This window comes from Microtus oregoni, unplaced genomic scaffold (genome assembly GCF_018167655.1).
Source record: "Microtus oregoni isolate MIOR12 unplaced genomic scaffold, Mior012 000013F_ref0000133, whole genome shotgun sequence".
Taxonomy (NCBI): domain Eukaryota; kingdom Metazoa; phylum Chordata; class Mammalia; order Rodentia; family Cricetidae; genus Microtus; species Microtus oregoni.
Window position 1 is genome coordinate 25681301 of NW_024543072.1, and position 19525 is coordinate 25700825.

Genomic DNA, 19525 nt, shown 5'->3' on the forward strand with positions numbered 1-19525 from the left:
GAAAATCCAAGACTAACCAGGAAAATCCAAGACAGCGCTTAATACAGTCATCATCAAAGCCTTGTGTGTGATAAGAGCTGCTTTGGCCTAGGAAATCAATTCCATTATAGCTATTTATGCAGCGGCGCTAGTAAATCTGCGAGAAATAAACTGGCTTCACTTACTCCATTGATTGCCTGGGCTCAAGACAGATGGGACACGCAAACCCTAATGCATGGGTTGCAAAATCATTTTTCTCCTTAATAACATACCCTTTATTGAAAAAGAAATCACTTAAGCATTGTGACAATAAGGCCCCACAATTCCTATTAACCTTTTCAAAAACTTGCAGTTCGAAACGTAGCAGTAAAATATGAGAATGAATATAAAAATGGTCTGCCCCTATGAACCAAGAAGTGAGGAAATCACTCCATCTGGTAAACACTAGTGATGTCATCACAGAGAATTCCGACCCACCCCAACAATCTTCTCTACTCAGACTGATTACCATAGAATAAAATGATTGTAATTTTTACCCTAGTAAAAATACAATTTTATGAAACTGGAAATAAGACAGGTTTTGTGAGAAAATGTTGATAACTGATGTCATATGAGATGAATTTAAAGAAACAATTTTTTTTTACATTTGTAAACAAAGAAAACCTTAGAAACTTTTGGGGTTCTCAAATTTAACTCAGCAAACAAATCCAGTTTTTATAAGAAGTATTTCTGAGGTTTGGCAGTGGTGGCACACAGCTTTATTCCAGCATTCAGGAAGCGGGGACAGGCGGATCTCCATAAGTTCGAGGCCAGTCTGGTTTACAGAGTGAGCTCCAGGACAGCCAGCGTGACACAGAGAAACCCTGCCTCAACCCCCAACACCCCCGCCCCAAAAAAAGTTTTTGAAAAGAAATCATACCAAGGTGAGGATTCCTAGAACACATGGAGACAGAGGCACAGAAACAAGTTTTGGGCCTCTCGGCTGTCTGTCCAGATGGCAAAACTATACTCTCAAACAGCAAGGAGGAAGACCACTGGGAACTTAGCAGCATCAACCTGGCGTATCAGGTCTGGTGTCTGTCTAGTGTGTGCAAGGCCCTGGCTTCAATTTCCAGGGAGAGCATGAGGGCAGTGGGGGGAAGAGGGAGAGAAAGAGAGAGAGAGAGAGAGAGAGAGAGAGAGAGAGAGAAAAGCATGTGTTGCTATATATATAAAGCACTCAGACCTATAATTTTTTAAAAATAAGTTGATTTCTTTGGCGCAGAGGTGGGTAGTGACAGCTAGGATTCCACACGCTAGAATCTTCAGTGTCTCATCCCACTCCATCTCCCAGTGTCTAACTCTGATTTCCGTGTCCATAGAGACCACCTGGACCTAGCCTAGTGCATAAACAGCTCCCTTCTGACTGGGGTCACAGCGTGGCTTCCGGATTGTGGAAAGAACTCATACTATCAAAGTAAGAAGCTACTAAGGCTAGGTAAGGCAACAGTAGTAGAACCTGCTTTTCAAGATAGATAGATTACGATAGAAAAGGAGACACCTCCCCATCATCTGTGGAACTAGAAAATCACAAGGCTAAACCCCTAAGACAAAGTCCTCACTGCGGCGCTATGATCCAGTCTGAAGTGTTTGTTAGACGGATGGATTCAAACCACTACTGCGTGAGCGCTCCTAATCTACAGGTGCTAACCCTCAGAGGTATAAAAACCTCATTTCTTCAAAAACCCCAATCACAGTGCAGAGTAAGAAATGGAGAAGAGGTGAGAAAAATACAATCTGCGGAGGGAAGCGACCGGACCATGCACCACGGCCATAAAACTGAGATCGGATGACTGGAAAACAGAAGCAAAGAAGCAAAGATTCGGGCTGATTTTCCAGGTACACACCTTGGTCCCCAAGAGTACTGAAGGACAGTTAAGGAAACGTCCTGAGATGCCTGCTTCAGCTCAGTCCCGCACTGGCCAAAGGCACGCTGCGGTGTCGTCAGCGTTAGGTCATCTCTGCACTGCACGCTTACTGACGTATTTACAGTGGCTGGGGTGGATCTGAGCGGCGTTGGTGTAGTTGATTGACGGAATAATGTGCCCTGCTCTTCTTGCTTTGTTCTGTCTTATTCAATATTTAGAGCAGGTAATTTAATGATAACGTGTGGAGGTACAGTTAAGCTGTGGCTGTTTTAGTTTCAACTTAATTAATTAGAGCATTATTAAATAACGAATTCATTTTTTAATTTATTTATTGTATTATTTTAATAAAGAGACAGAAAAATTGATGACATTTTAAAAGATGAATACCCAAGGGGCAAAGAAAAGGACTGAGATAAATACCATATCACCAAGAAATTAATTACCTATTTTGTTAGGGGAAATAGCTTTGTTTTCCATAGAAATGATAGTTCCACAAAAACACACTTCCAGCACATATACAAAATGACTCTGAAATACAGGCACCACTTGGATTGTTATCTCAAGCTGCTGCTGGGTGAATTTCAGATCCAAGAGGCATATCACTGCAGCTCCTAGCCAATCAATTTGCTAATCCAGCCCGGACTCTATCGATCCTGATGCCAATCTTTGCACCTATCACCAAAACCAGGGTCTGTACTCGTGCATAAGAACATGAGACGTGTCAAACAGATGGAAGTTCGTATTCAAATCTCAGTTCCTGCCAGTTCGGAATGCCACTGTTACCATTCATGACATTATCTACTTACACTGAACAAAGACTGCTGGGTAAATCTTGCCGAACCTTCTACCTTTTCCCTGGCCAACACACGCAAGCATTGACTCTACTTTTCTGTTTTGAGAGGGGGAAATGGCCAAACATGCAGGTGCCGGCATCCTCATGGAAAGACAGTCGCCTGCTACCACCTAGTTCTAAATCTGTGATGGAAGATCCCTAATGTGTTCAATTAGGGAAGAGTAAAGGCAGCGGCTCCATTATTTTAGTCAATAAAAACAAGCAAACAAAAAACCACAACACCAAAACAGGTCCCCTGCACGCAGGAAGCTGTATGTACACACACACACACACACACACACACACACACAGAGAGAGAGAGAGAGAGAGAGAGAGAGAGAGAGAGAGAGAGAGGGAGGCTCATAGCCTTCACTAGCAAAGATTTGCTTTGCTGGCCTGGAACTTGCCATATAAACCAGGCCGGCCAACACAATGCAATGTAGACAGTGTGCCATGTACCCAATGATGCATTCTTGGCTTTTCCAATGAAAGTTTCTGGCTTCATCCGTAAAGTCAGACATTCTGACTGAGGCCAGCTTCTATCCCTAAATGCCAATAAAGCATCATCAGTGAACTCTCTCTCTTCTCCCCTTGTCCCATATGTATGCCTGGCCCTAGATCACCAGAGATAAACTCAGATACGCTAGATGCTGCTAACAAAGACGGAGGAAGTGACAACCAGTGGCGGAAGCCATCTACATCACAGAAGCAGACACAACGTTTACACATGGCCTGTTATGCGGCATCCAACAAAGCACTGCAGCAATTCCCATAAAAAGTCCCATCAGATGAGCCATTAGCGCCGGGTGTCAGTCACAGAAGGGGAACGAATTTAGAGAATAGCCCAGAAGCCCACCATTGGGAAGCAGCAGTGATGGGATCTGTTGGCTGCAGCCTGCTGGCTCCATGGCCCCTTGGCCACTGGCACTGACCATATTGCAAACTAGGGAAGCTGTAGTGGACACTGCCTGGGGTTAGGCAGTTCCCTCTCGCAATGAAAGACTCCATCTACTAGTGAAAACAGGCTGAGAAAATCATGTGTGGCCTGCTGGCATTTCTGTATGTTTTCAAGAAAAGCATAATCCCTTTAACTTATGTTAGATATGACTTTGGTAATAAAAAGACCATAAAGAATTTGGAAATTTTATTTTTATGTTTTCACATGCTATGTTTCTACTTGTTTGTGACTAAAAAATAAGGTCTTAGAAATAATATTAGATTAGATTTGTTTTGTTTTGTCCCTCTTCTCCGGCCCTCCCACATCTTAAACTGCTGTAACTGTGAAAAACACCCTACCGAATGCAGTGAGATAGAAATAAGAAAATAAGTGATCCAGAAAGACTGGGAAAATATTCAAAATCCTTGGAGGTCGTGAGGCGGTCTATGAGTCGACTCAGTTTAATAGTGTTCAGCCTCCCTCACACCACTACAAAGCAATGCAGAGATGTCTCGCCAGCAGCCAGGCACTGCGTGGTCAAGGCAAAAGGGACCCTGAAGGCAGACTATTAGTTTCCTTGACTGCTTTGGCTCAGACCTAAGGGAGGCTCTTTAGAGATATCTACCAGAATGACCTCTCTTAGACAACTGAAAAACGGAGGCAGTGGTTGTTAATTAATTGCTTCTTCTGTAGAAGAATTTCTTAAATAAATGATGATTAAATAACAGCATATGTACACGTTCTGGGTATAAAAAGTCAAAACTCAATTGCTATTACGCGACGTGCTTTTTAGCATTTGTCACTGATTTACTTGCCTGAGACAGGTTCATACCCTGTAATTCTGGATGTCCTAGAAATGGCTGTGTAGCCAGCACTGTCTGGGAGTAACACCTGGTACTCTCCTGCATCACCACCCAAATGTTTGGTATTATAGCCATAAGCCACCAAGTCTATGTATTGCTTAAACTTATAAAACTTGTGTTTGTGGAAGAGACCATGATATTCTGACATACGGATATCACTGTAGAATGACTTCAAACTAATTAATAAACCCGTCACTTCACCTATTATTTCTCGTGATGGGTAAAGTGTATTCTCCAAGGGCTTTGAGTGTGGCTGTGGTAGAGTGGGTGCATTCACTGGTGAGGCATAACACCATAACCCACAGAAAAACCCTGCAATAAACAATGCAACAAGCAACGACAAACAAAAGCCAACAAAACAGCCATCAAAAACACCTAATGTAATGTCTCAGGAGTTTTTAAGAAAATGATGGATTGCTATTAACTATAACCATTGCGCAACACTCCAGGCTGAAAGGTTCTGCTTTCCATCATTTGACACTAAGCTCAGGACTAGCACATGCCACTGGAACTACTGTGTAAGAAGCTGTAGCTAGATTCCTCAGTATGGTCCGCTTCTCTAGGTCCTCTTCCCACTAAGGCTGCTGGTTTTGTTTGCTTTGTGCCACTGTGATCATAACATTCTGATGAAGACCAACCTGGAGAGGAAGGGGTTTACTTTATCTCACAGGTTATAGTCTACCAATAGGAAAATTAAGTTAAGACACTCATATTTTATGTTATTTTCTTTCCTACTTTCTTCTTCTTCTTTGTGAGGCAGGTATCTTAGTTCTTACACTTCCTTATCACAGAGTAGCACAACTGATAAAAACCCAGAAATAGACTCTTAATCCCAGGGTCGTAGGTTCATGCCCCATGTTGGGTGCCATTATGTAAACTGAGGCTGTGCTTTTGTTTCTCAGCCACCCAGACCCAAATAATTAATAAACAATTATTTTAATTACAACATTGTTCAGCCAATGACTCAGGCGTATTCTTATCTAGTTCTTATATCTTAAATTAACCCATTTCTATTAATCTATCTATTGTCATGAGGCTGTGGCTTACCGGTAATGTTCTGGCATTTTTTTCCTTGGCCAGCTACCTGGCATTTCCATGATTATGACCCCCCCCCCCACACACACACCTCTTGTTTAGATTTCCTGCCTGGTTTTACTCTTCTAAGCCATTGGCCAAAATAGCTATATTTATCAACCAATAAAAGCAACACATATACAGAAGGCCATCCCACGTCATCACAGTTCATCAGTGACAGCAGTCAGCCCAAACTCAAACAGGTAGGAACTGATGCAGAGGCCATTGAAGTGTTGATGCTTACCGGCTTGTTCCTCATGGCTTGCTCAACCTGCTTTCTTATAGAACTCAGGAGCACCTGCCCAGGGTTGGCCTCACCCACAATGGACTGAATCCCAGCACATTCAGCACTAATTAAGAAAATGCCCTACAGGCTTGCATAGAACCTGATCTTATGAGGTATTTCTAAACTAAGGCTCCTCTCAGATGACTTCAGCTTGTCTCAAGTAGACATAGCCTCAAATTCCAATTCTCTTACCCTTGTGAACCAAGGGCACAAGTGACTCCACAGCCAGACAAAGTTTAGTATACAAAATAATCAATGCCTGTTTCCTTTTGCTGCAAATCCTCAGTACTGTTGACTTCACTTCTCTTAGTTCTCACATGCTTAGAGCTTAAATGGACTGCAGGTTTTAGTGATTTGACATGTCCAAGGGCTTTGTGTGGGGCCTGGTTCCAAGCGCATCCATAGGAAGGCATGGCCTGGGAGCACACAGGGTGGAGCTGAGCAGAGAAAACTGCAGCCTACCAATCCTTCCAGCGAGGGCATCTTCTTACAAAAAATAGCAGTGTGCCAGTTTCATGGCTTCCGCCTTAGCTCCCGAAACTGCTAATCTCAATCTAAAATTCCCACAGGCACACACTTTAATTCTACAACAGTAATTGCTCATGTACATATTAACAGCTCCCTCAAATCTGAACCTCACTGACTAATTGGAACAATCTGTCTTGATGCAGAGATGTGATGGCTGTTAATAGAAGAGCCATCCTCTGGATGAACAGGTCTCAAAAAGAGCATTTCCCGGGCTGCAGGACCAACCCCCTCCCACAAGTGTTGAAGCAGGAGGCAAGCAGATGAATGTGTTTACATGAAAACTCATTTATTTGGGGCTTTCTCATCCTTCATATAAGAGGCACAATAGAGGAAAGATCTGCTTCTTTAAACATCTTTTAAATGAATAAATTAAAAGTTTCCATTCTCAGGAATTGGTTGGTTTTTTTGTTTTGTTTTGCAAACCAGTATGCCTACAAGAAGAGGTTACATTAAAGGAATGTCATCTTCTTAGCATGTATTACTACTTATCCTGCTATGGGATTGTGTTCCTTAGCTGGCGCCAAGCTTTAGTGGCAAACAGACAGACCCCTTGCGCCCCAAAGCAGACTTGCAGCCAGTGCAAATGGCAGGAGGGAGTTCATAAACAAGTAAACAAATCAATAAGTAATTTCAGAAAGTGATGGGTATTGCAAAAAAAAAAAATTGAAAGCATGGGACAGCAAAGCAAGTGACAGAGCCGAGAGCACACGATGCCGTGCTCGTGGGTGGGGGTGGGGGTCGGGCCAGGAATGGGCAACACAGCTGGCAGAGAAGACTCTAAAATCAGAGAAATATCAACCAAAGGGAAGTGAAGGCACACTCAAGAGGCGGGAGGGGAACAGGAGTATTAACAACTAGGAGATCACGGAAGGTGAGGAAAGACGGCTGGTGTGTTTACCATAGCTGGAAACTAATAAAAGATTTTAGAGCAAAGGAGAAATATGATGCAGTTCAAGGGTTTAAAGCAAGGCCTTTGGGAAGAGAACTCAGTCAGTGAAACGCCTGTGCAGGAGCAGAGCAGCAGAGCCTGGCTCTAGCCCTACAACCCAAGGAAAAGGCAGAAGAGGTGGCTCACCACCAAACCCCAGCACGCCAGAGCAAAGACAGCCTGTTTGCTAAGAGTGTTGATGTATGCCTTGAATCCAGCACTTGGGAGACAGAGGCAGGAGGATCTCTATGAGTTTGGTCTACTTAGTGAATTCCAGGCTAGTCTGGGCCATATAGTCAGACGGTCTCAAAAAAGACAAAAGAAAATGCTATCTCCAGCTCCATATGCAACTGTACATGTGTGTGCACACAGATGCATACCTGCCCATACAACAGGAAAAGAATAAAAAATAAATCGTTTTCAAAAAGAAATGGATGGATTGAATACGAGCCAATGTGTGGAGGAAGCTCAAGCAGTCATGATGTGAATCCAAGTTGTCCCATTGTTGATAGTGGGTTTTGTTCTACTAAGACACTGCAGGTAGAATACTTGCTACATCTAAGATGCCAAACATCTGCTTCTCCACTGCACTTCCCAAGTACAGAGCTGCAGCTGTCTGCACACCACGGACGCTGTGGTCCATCCTGGAAAGGACTGGATGGCACACTGCCCAGGGACCAGACTTGGACTTGAAGCTGGCTTTATACTGAATGCCTATCATTTTTACATGCTCTTGGGACTAAAACGTTTAAGTCAATTCGCCTTAAATTGTGCGCTGCCTATTTTGAACACATGTTTCAGAATAAGCCAGCTCCACATATACCAAGTCTATCAACTCAAATCCACTCTGCAAAGGGACCTTCTTTTATTAACACTAGGTTTAATAGACACGTCTCTGTGCTCTGCTGTTCTTCAGCATATAACATTTACTGTGTAATGAAACCAGAATGGGAAAACTTTATCATCAGGCATTTTAAAGGCTTCTCCCCCGTTAAAGGACCTAATGGCTTGATTGGATAGTTATTCATGATTTTTCTCCTCATATTGTTCCTATTAAAAAAAAATCAAGAAATGCAAACTTTATCATCCAAGTGAGCGCTGATGCTGTCTCCCTGCGGTGGGTACGTTTATTCTCCATATAGTTAGAAGTCCTCAACACCTTACCTCTGCTTCAAGCATTCATGTCTGAAAGTAAACCCTCATCTTCTCACGGAGCTCTGAGCGCCTCCATTCCAGTTCTTTCCACTGTGGCCAGGAGCTCGTTCTAAACTGTCGTCTAGTAGCACTGCTGTTCTTGGTGAGAACAACCTATGAAAATCTTTCGCATCTCACCTGTGTTACCAGACCAGAGGTTCCCTCGGGAGGGCAACACTTTCTCCTGTTGCTGCCACTCTTTACTCTCTTGGGGGGGGCGGGGGGAGGCTGTGTGCTAGATTAGAAGCTGTGCTGCAATTATTCTAGGCGCACCCCTGCCTTATGATCTCAGCACCTAATGAAGTGAAATTCTCAAGACCAGGACTCCAGAAAGATGGGTGAAGCCTCCAAAAGAACCAACGCCATCCGCCATCCACACTTGAGAAACAAGAGACGGTTCAAGTGCATCCATCACCCAAGCCTTCCACAGAGTCAGGGAGAGCTCCTTTTCTGAAGGGCCAGGAAGCATTTCTCCAAAAGGTTTACATCCCAGCCCCATAGGACATGAAAATACTCAGGGTCCTAGCAGCAACTGAACTTGGGAGGTCCTCAGTGAAATGGTTAAAGGAAAAGCAAGCAGGTTTCAGCACTGGACTATTTGAGATGTCATACACATTGGCTGCTTATCAAGCGACTAACAGAAAAAGACATTTTGCAGAGTTTTGTAAATATACTAGACTAAAGCTCGCTTTCCATAAAGAGGGTTAAGACAAGAATCCAGGGAATATACATATAGTGTGTTTCACACACAGTTATAGCAATACTAGCCCAGGCTTATCCCGATGATATATGGGGACAAAGGAACTGAGTGACAGAGGCAGATACAGTTGCAGAAAAAGCACAGGGGTGGCTGAAGACTGGAAACTTTGTTTCAAGCCACCCATGATCTTGGAATGCTAAATACTGAAAGATAACTGGGAAATGTCCCCGAAGCACCAGCCATCCTCCAGCGGCGCTGTCAGGCTTTAATGAAGACAGTCAGAAGCCAGGGGGGTATCTCAATGTAAGAGCCGGGATGTAGACGTTATCTTCCACATATTAACCTGACTTTTAAAGTCCTATCTTTTAAGACATCATCAAACATTCAAGAGAGGAAATTCCTTTTTTTTTTTTTTACAGATAATTGAGTTTGGCCGCACTTGCCTTGCTAGCGTCCACATATCCCCGTAAATGTTCCCAGGGCACAGTCTACACTGAACACACTGCCAGGCGCACAAGCCAGTTTGGGAAGCCTGGAGAATGTCCTTCCTGTTTCATTCAGGGGTGCTGTGGATTTCTGTGCCAGGGACTTAAAGGAGTGAGAAGAAATAGACTTTCAAACTGGACTTCTTTTCGATTCCCTATAAATCTTCCTGACTGTCCCTTCCCAGTGGCCAGGGCACTAAAGAACTAGCTAAAGGCTTTAGATTTAAGATGGCTTGAAGCCTTTCTGCTCCAGTTTTGACAGGGCACAATAAAAGTGGGTGTAGGGGGCTGTGAGCCGCATGCCAGTAAATCCTCTGGACTTGAACTCACAATACATGCGATCAGGCTGCCAGAGGTCTCCACATCATAGCACAAAGGTCTCTCCAGCCAGCTTTATTTGAGTTTTTCAGGTTGGAAAAGGATTCTGAAAAGAACACCATTCAAAGCTCTGGGAATAAACATTGTGAAGGAGAAAAAGAGGAAAACCAGAAAGCTTATGAAGAAATCAATTCTGGGACGCCTGCAGTTGAAGTCTGTAATAAAGATGCTATACCCCAGAATGAAATAGAAGAACTGTACATATCTATCGGTATTTTAATAGAATTAATCATGTAGAGTTAAAGCGCGTACACGGGATTTGAGACAAAGCTAAATGGTTGCTAAATCTAAAAGGTTACTATAGCGAAACACATAAGGTTCTCCAGTTTACCATGCGAATACCTGCATTTGCCCCCTGTGGCTACAGCAGCCATGGGGCATTTGTTTAGGAGATATTCCACTATGACCAGTAATTGCTGGGTTGTGAATCAAAACTTTCAACTTGTTCAGCCTACAACAGCTGCTACTTTATGTCCTTCGACCTTCTCTGTTCTTGCTAGAAGAGAAAAAAAGGGCAAGTTACTTACTACAGAAAACTCCTCTTGAATAACTTGCACTGGTTTCCGGCTAACTTATGGCCTAATTCCATGACTGAGGCCGAGAACCTGAAAGTCTATGCGTTTCCACTTAGGAGCCATATTTGCATGAGGCGAGCGGGCATGTGGAATACAGAAGCGGTTTGTCCAAACAGAAATATGCTGTTGTAATATTTAAAATGGAACCAGTGAGTAAGGAACCTTGCTGCCAAGCTCAATGACTTGAATTTGAGTCCAGGAACGCACACTGTGAAAGGATCAAATTCTCTCAACTTGCCCTCTGATCTTTATACACATGCTGTGGCAATGTGCCCCCTTCACCTATACAAGACATTTTAAAAGATAAAGTGAGTTTCAAAGATTTAGTATTCAAAACAGAATGCAGGGGATCGCATTTGTAACTTTCTATAGTTGGTTTTATACTGGAATAATATTAAGGTAAATAAAACATTTTATTAAAACCAATGAAATTGTGATAGCTTTTATAATAACAATAAATATCTGCATAAAACAAACTGTTCAGTTTTAATCAAATCACCTGTTGCTTCTTATCTCTTTTAATGCAGACTCTAAAAATTCAGGATAGCAATGCACAGTTCATGTGACATTCACCCTAAGGTGGACAGTCCTGGTAACCATAGTACTCTCCACAGACCACAGACATCCCCTGTGCTATCTACACCAGGCTTAGACATATCTCAGAGATCAGAAAGAATTTTGCGGCTATTTTGATTTTGTAGAAACTTACTTGGTAATGAATCATGATGTGAGGAAACATGAAAGTATTTATAGAATATATATTTCCATTTAATATGGGCATTCTATTCAGGGGCAGCTTCCGCGATATGAGCATCAACTGTAGTACACACACACGCACACACGCACACACACATGTCCCCCCCCCCCCCCCAATCTAGAACCTTAAGAAAAAAGACTGGAGATTCTAAACCATCTGGCCTCCAGAGTCGGAGATAAGGAACTGCCACCCTGTACCATACAGTAATGTGTATGGGACGTATGGAGAAGACCGCCTTCGCTTCTCCCTACTTGCCAAGATGCTCTAACCAGAGCTGCAACGAACCAGCTGTGAGTCTAGCTGCAAAGGCGGCAGACGATCAATTTGGATCATTTAAACTTATTGAAGACTTCAACTCATAAAGCACCAGTACATTTGAATCAACAACTCCTGCAAACTCTTATTGTAATGAATACGATTTTAATTACTGTAGACAACAGCGCGCAATGAACCTCCACTTTAATGGAGCTCTCAGAGGTTCTGTTTGGAGGTTTTCCTTTGAATCCACTCCAACTTCCAGTATTAGTGGAAACGCGGTGTAATGCAACTAATATCTCCGTGTTAGGCAGTGCTCCGTTACAGGACCAACCACAACTGGCAGGCTGGGACTGTGGCTTCCTGCTTTACTTGTGTGTCCTTAGCACCTTTAACATCTTCAGTTGGCAGGGAAGCTGCTGCAGGGGGACAGAGGGCACTTGATGGGTCTGTTACCTGCCCCCAACAGGACATGGCAGTCACTCCCATTTGCTTTCCTAAGTTTAACTATGAGAGGGAGGGAGGGAGGGAGGGAGGGAGGGAGGGAGGGAGGGAGGGAGGGAAGAAAAAAATAGCTGGCTTTTGAAGAACACTGGATTGTATAATGACTTTATAGTTAACTATTAGATTTGATGTTTTTACGTACAGATACTGTGAGACAAAATCCAGGATTCTGGCCAGGAAAATAGAGACAGGCCTAAACTGTGCATGCCAAAAAAGCCATAGCTAACCTTAAAGAATCACAGAAGGGAACACAATCTACAAGGCTGGCTCTGTTACAGTTTACCCTCAGGGAGTGGGCCCAGGTTCTGAGGGGACAATGCTTGAAATTCAGCCTGCAGGGTAGAAGCCTGAAGGAGTTGTTGAAACTGCCAGGGCTGTGCTGGATTTCAAGAAGCAAGGTAGGCCACTTTTTAAATCAACGCTGAAAACAAGAACTCCGTGTTCAGACGCGTTTACAGGGATGCCACAGGGTGAAGGGCGGCCCAGTTCCACCAGTGTATGCTTTTGCTGTGCTAGTGGTTCACACACGTGACACTCATAACATCTGTGGGCTGAATGGCTTCTGGTACAGAGGGCTGTCACGTACGCTGCTACATGACGAGCATCCTGTCCCCAGTCAACTAGAAGCCAGGAGCATACACTAACAACAGTGATCATGGCCAAATTGTCCAGAGACACTGACAGAAGTACTCTGGCAGGGGTCATAGGGAGTGGGGATGGGTCCATTCTACCAACCTCAGCGTAATCTTCAACAAAGGTACTCCAATAGACTTGAAAAATAACCCCTTTTAGTTATCAGATTATTAAAACAATGCTCTCCCCCATGCTCGAATTTCCTCAGAAACTATACACTAGGAGAAGGAAAAGGCTGCAAACCCTGGACAGGGAGTCTATTTCCCAAAAACAAGATTTCTCAGTACTTATATGTGTGTGTGCCTGCAGATACACAGACGCATATGTAGAGGCCAGACAACCAAAGGTGTCACTGCTCAGGTACTAATCACCTTGTTTTATGACACAGGGTCTCTCACTGGCTTGGAACTTACCAGTTACTGTCAACTGGCTAGACAAGATCGCCAGGGATTTACCAGATTCTGCCTTCCCTAGCACTGACGTTCCAAACGCAGGCCACCGTGATACCTGGCCTTTTCACCTGGGTCCTAGGTGTCGAACTCAGGTCCCAAGCACTATACCAACTGAGCCATCTCTACAACACCCCCCTGAAAGGCATTTCCACAGTTGCCTAGAAAGAGAAACTGGAGTCAGAAGACAGTGGCGAGGGGTAGGGCCACACCTGAACCAGGATAGTTGCATCAGGAGTAGCACTTTGTTGCCTGACTTAAACACAGACCTCCTATCAGAACCCTGACAGTGGACTTGACCATTCAAAGGGGCCTCTCTGTTCTCCTTCCCAGTCTGCGACATTGAGTAAAATTGGCTGAACTGGCCATTTGAGGACTTACTAGGGCTGCCAGGACCCAAGCTCTGACCTAATTCCAGTAACATTTTGTTACCTGATACACGGCACACACAAAAATGATACCCCAGTTGTAGATCAAATTTTCTACAATTCTGGAAACTTAACTTGATCTCGGGGAAAGCTTGAACAAATGGCTAACAGGGGTGCCTATTAACATATCAAAGCAGACACTGGCTAGTTCCCCAAAATGATTCAGTACCTACATCTCTACCCTGCACTTCTCACCCCTCCTCCACCCTAAACCTCTCGCCTTCTAGGTTTTGCTGGGGTTCTGTCTCCCACCCATATACAACTCAGCTACTTTGGCTTGGTGTCTTCTCGATCCACATGCTTATTTGGTCTCTTTTTCCCCTGGTCTCATGGCTCATGCCTTGGCTTCTGGTCCCCTTCCAGTCCTCTTTCCTTCCTTCTTTCCTCTCTCCCTCTTTCTCTCTCTCTATTTCTCTCTCACACCCAAGGTCTGCTGGCCATGTTCAGACTGAACTCTTCCAGATGCCTGTGAGGGCTGTTTACACCCTCAAGTCTACAATAAATGTTCTTCTCACTCTACCCCCAGGAACAGACACATCCGCATTTTCCTATTCAGTGCAGAAGGAAGTGAGTAGACTCTGATGTCCCAACAGCACGGAAATACCAGGAAGAGCAAGTGTCAATAACGATCTTGAGGAAGGCAAGCTATCACCAATTTATAGAAACATTTGAGACAGAAGTGAGCAACTTTCCCGTGCATATTTTACACTTAGAGTGGATCCAACTGCCTTTAATCCCTGCAATTTAAGTACCTCCAAATATACCACTAAGAACATCAACATGTTATTACAATTTATAAAATCAAGCTATGAGGCAGGCTTAAGACCTGATGCCACTCAAAAACGAAGGACCCAAGTCATTTGAGCATACAGTAGGTTTGGGCATTAGATGTACCATAGCTTATTCCTCCAGCAATTCATGGCACTCTTGAAGCAATGGGAAGATTAAATGGTTTTCAAAATTCATAAGGCCTCCAAAGAAAATGTAGGTCTGCACTGCACACTGATCTAGAACCAAGTGTGAGCAGGAGGCACTGTACTGGCACTAGAGGGTGTGACTGCAGGTGAGCTGCACACTGATCTAGAACCAAGTGTGGGCAGGAGGGTCTGTTCTGGCACTAGGGGGTTTGACTACAGACAAGCTACACACTGATCTAGAACCAAGTGTGAGCAGGAGGGCCTGTTCTGGCACTAGAGGATGTGACTGCAGACAAGCTGGACACTGATCTAGAACCACGTGTGAGCAGGAGGGTCTGTTCTGGCACCAGAAGGTGTGACTGCAGAGGAGGCACACGAGTCCCCCTTCCTGCTCCACAGACATGCTTTCCCAAGCCAGACAAAGTTTTTAAACTTTCCAGCATGAGCCAATGAGCCATGAGCCCATTGAATGGCAACCCAATTTAGGGACAAAGAGGCTTCAGAGCAAAGCTGGCAGGAAACAAATCACCTCCTCAACTCCCGGTGCCAATGGGAAGTAGTCGGAGGACAAGGGACATGGGGAATGGCGGACCAGAACGGAAAGCCCATACTTACAAGCACCATGTTAAGTTTGATTCTAGGAAGCAAGTTTGCCATGTATTTCAAACAAAAACAAAAACTAGTACTTCTAAGATTCTAAGAGATGACTCATCCCATGCACAGGTCAGGAGGCCCATTAAGTCAAAACCGTACTCAGAATCGCATAGTTCACGTGACCAGGAGAGGAAGTTCCACAGACAAGGGCACACAGGGCAGAGGTGGGTGCCACACATTAAACAAATTGAGAGAAAACACAAAGCATCTTCTCAGAGTAGCTATCACTGTTGTCACCAGAGGAATCTATGTGTCAGTGCAGGTGACATGGTAAAACATGTGAGTGTATACATGGATGTGTACATACATGCATCCACGCATATGTATGTTCCATCCACAGGTCTTGGCTTCTGATCTTCCAAAAAAACCGAAGAAGGCTTCTCTAGAGAAAAGAAATGAGAATCCTCCTAACAAGGCCATTCTGCCAGACACTGTGTCTTGGAACTGCCCTTAAGGAAACTGTTCCCTTGTCTGATAGGATAACTAACCCTCGCACTGGGAGGATCTGGTCTCTCTCCATGAACAAAAATGGCACAGCCAGCCCAAAAAGAATGTGGAGAAACAGGTCTAGCTAGGCTGTCCTGCTTAAGCCCCTGGCACTAGCACAGGCATTTCTGTACACGCGTCTATGGTGTTGTTCACACTTTCATGAAATCTGAAAACGACTGTTCATAGGCACGGGACTAGGGGATCTCTGGAAAATGGGAAAGGAACAGACACACAAGAAGGTTGAATAAGAACTCGTTCATGGTGACGTCAGAAAGCTCCCATGTCCAGGATCATACCAGACCCACTCTATATTCTTTTTCTCTAACAGATTGCTCTAAAACCCTTAAAATACCACTTGTAACAAACTAGTGAAATGTAATTGTTTCCCTAAATTCTATGAGCTATTCTAGAAAATTAACTTGTGACTGAAGTAAGGGTTGCCTGGTAGGAACGAGGCTTTCTGTAGGCTCTGCAGAATCCCCACGCAGAGGAAAAGGAATAGATGCCAAGAGCAGCCAGCAGAACTGTTCGCACACCGTTGGGGTGGAAGCTTCACACATTCTGGGATCGAAAGTGGTCTGCATTGTGAGAATACAGTAAGAAAAGCTGGCGTTGAACGCACTGTCCCATTTACCCTCAAAAGCATCTCCACGGAGGAGATATCCATGCCTTTCCCGATGTGCACAAGTTCTCACACAAGGGTCAAGTCTTCGCAGAAGGTTAATAAACAGGCTTGGGGAGCTACATAATATACCTAACACTTTATAAGTCACACACATACATGTGAAATACATGTGTTTTCATTGTGAAGAGGGTCTCAAATATTTATCAGGCTATCAAATGAGACGCAAACTGAGAAACACTGAGAGCTGAAAATGATATTCCGCCATCTGGTTCCTAGGATGAAAACATCCCAGCATTCCACAGTGACTTCCTGTGTTGTATAACCAAAGACCACCACATCTAGTGAGATCTGCCACAAACCTGTCAGGCTTAGCACATGAGAAACAAGCCAATCGGCACAGGTTACCCTAACAGAATAAAATTCAAACACATGAAGAAAGAAAGAAAAAGGGGCCTGCAACACATGTGATGTACATTGATAAAGAGATTGGTTATGACAGGACTTCTTTTTCAACTCTATACACCTGAACCATGGCCTTCTGGTCACTACCCTGGATCTACAAAAAATGGACTCAAAATGACTGCAGAATGAAGCAGTGTCACCATGAGACCTAACAAAAAATGACAGAGGTTCATGCCGTCAATGGTCACATCCTCTGTCCCAGCAGCTGGCAGGGACCAAAACAAAACAAACCCTTCGAAGAAGTACACAACTCAGAGAGGCTTCTGAGAGTCCTTTTCATGTCACCAGCCTTGCCATTTTCTAAAGAGTGACAGCAAAGTCTATGCATCACAGAAAATGTCACCTTCAGAAAAGAGGGCTTGAGAAATGGATAGAGAAGAGAAACTGTCAAAAGGGGAAAAAATGATGGACATCACTGAGCAGGCTAAAGTTACTGTGTCCATGGACTCTTTATGGCTCTCCTCTAGAGCAAAGCCGAGTCTTGTGGGGAGCCCTTTGCCATGCTCTAGATACAGGGTTTCCTGAGAAAGGAAAGCAGGGTATGTTCATTTAGCCTGCAGAATGACCAGCGTAAGGACACGGCAGCCAACTGTGAGAATCCTGGGGTTCCCAGGTCTCTTACCTCCACAGGAAACCTCCGGCCGTTGACACTGTGCTCTGAGCCAGCGGAGCCATTGCTGTGGCCCCAGTGAAACTCCACCTTCTCAGCTTTGAATCTGCCAGGCAGACCAGCGCCACTCACGAAATAATCATCTTTCAGAAGGATGGCAACTGTCAAATGGAAAGAGAGAGAGAAGAAAAAGAGAGTGAGTTTCAAACCATTGGTCGTTCTACCGCTTTGGTCAAGTTCACGTTTTACCATGGTGTGAATGACTTCCCCATACACCTATAAGACGATTCAAAATCACCAGCTTGAGTAAAGGAAGGCGTTGCGGCTACGGAGTGCTCCTGAACCACCACCAACTGGTTCTTGCTCCTTTGAGCATTAACAGCCATCGATCACCTTCATCAGAAGAGCTGTGGGGATTGGGTTTGCTGGCCATGGGTTCCCTTACAGAAGAAGAACCATCACTGGACCTGCTCCTATGAACCCAGTCAATCCCTTATGAGCCCAGCTAACTATATGCCATTCTGCCCTATTGACACATGGCTCCCTGGTTTCAGGGGTGCTGAAGCATAGTCAATGGAAGATTAGCTAAAGTGGGAACTATACGTATGCATGGCTACGGGAAGGTCAGCATCCATACTTTTGGGGGTCACCCACATCCCTCCAAATGGTCCATCTTTCATGCTTTGATAATACATCTAATAAATGCACCAATTGCCCAATTTGGACTCTAGTCCAAATTGTATTCTAGTTTGTCACAAATGTCCTTGAAAGAGGGGGACAGAAATTTGCTTGCATCTACCTTCCTAGGCAAAGGGCTAATTCAACAGTTCTCAGTGGTGGCAATTCTCAGGAAGAGGAGGCAGAATCTTTTCTCCATTTGACAGAGAGGGGAAAATCGAGATGCTTCTAGAAAGCAAGACACACCTAAAGCACTGAGTCCTGAGGCTGCCCTAAGATTCAAGGTCTAAAATAAGAAACGTAAGATATGCCACTTGTGACCTGCATGCTCCTTTGACCAAAAAAACAAAACAAAATGAACAAGCCTCAGGCAGGAGAGCATGAAAAAGATTTTTGGAGGCTGGTCCCATAGTATGGTAGCAACAATAGGCGGACAGTCAGAGCTGTGGATGGTGGTCTTTAAGGTTACACACCAGCCCAACAAGGCATTAGTTTTTCACTAAAATCCTGGCCCCTAATTCTATTTCCTGTACTGCCTCCCTTTACCTTGAAGCATAAGGAAATGACGTTCAGTTGATGACAACAAACAATATCCACAACATAAAAGCATCAACCAATGAAAACCCTAAATATTAAAAATATTGTTTTCTTTCTCAAACCCCAGCAACAAGAACTCAAGGATCATATGGATTCTATTCCCACAAACTTTAGTTTTTCCAAAGGGAATAAGATTATTTAAAAGTATACAAAAGTATTTCAGTTTTACGACTGCTATATTCTCACTCCCATCCCCCACTCCCCTAAAGCTGATTCATTCATTCATGTAACAACTTCTTATTGGCTGCTAAATACATGGCAGCTGCCAAGAGATACACTGACTGGCTTAGGATCAAAAGGCAAGCCTGTGGAAGCCATGGGAAGGCACTCGGGTTCTCATTGTCTCTTCTTCCGAAAGCGATCCCAGTCAGCGCCTCACGCAGGAATCGTGCATGAAAATTAGGTCCACATAAAAGATAGGGACGAGACTAATGACCCATTTCTGAAACAGGGCAATTAGTTTCGGTGCTTTGCTATGGAAAGGAAGCATTAAAAGCAAGAGAAGGAGCCCTGATCACATAAATTCCCCTATTATTGCTTTCAAAAGGCACTTGTTCACCAACTTTTGAAAAATACACAGTAAATGTTCAATTAGCGGGACAATGCATTAAAGAATAAAATGAAGTTTAAAAGCAAGCATTGCTTGTGCCAATTAAACAAACGATGGCATTGTTCCAGCATCGCCCTGCTGGGGGTGTGCTTGCGAATAGAGGTCGGCACACTTTTCCCTTTAATGGCCATCAGTAAATATTTTAGGCTTTGCAGAGCAGTGAGTCGCTGGTGGAAACTTGGTGGAAGTTT

General features: G+C 44.1%; 1 protein-coding gene across 2 annotated transcripts in view; it reads right to left on the reverse strand.

The window, feature by feature from the left end:
* The window catches only part of Ptprg (protein tyrosine phosphatase receptor type G), a 676813-nt gene that overhangs the window by 262266 nt on the left and 395022 nt on the right, over nucleotides 1–19525 (reverse strand). For both annotated transcript variants that reach the window (XM_041662359.1, XM_041662358.1), the window contains exon 4: nucleotides 17462–17610. In XM_041662359.1, coding sequence (XP_041518293.1) covers nucleotides 17462–17610 — 149 coding nt within the window. The remainder of the gene's footprint in view (nucleotides 1–17461; nucleotides 17611–19525) is intronic.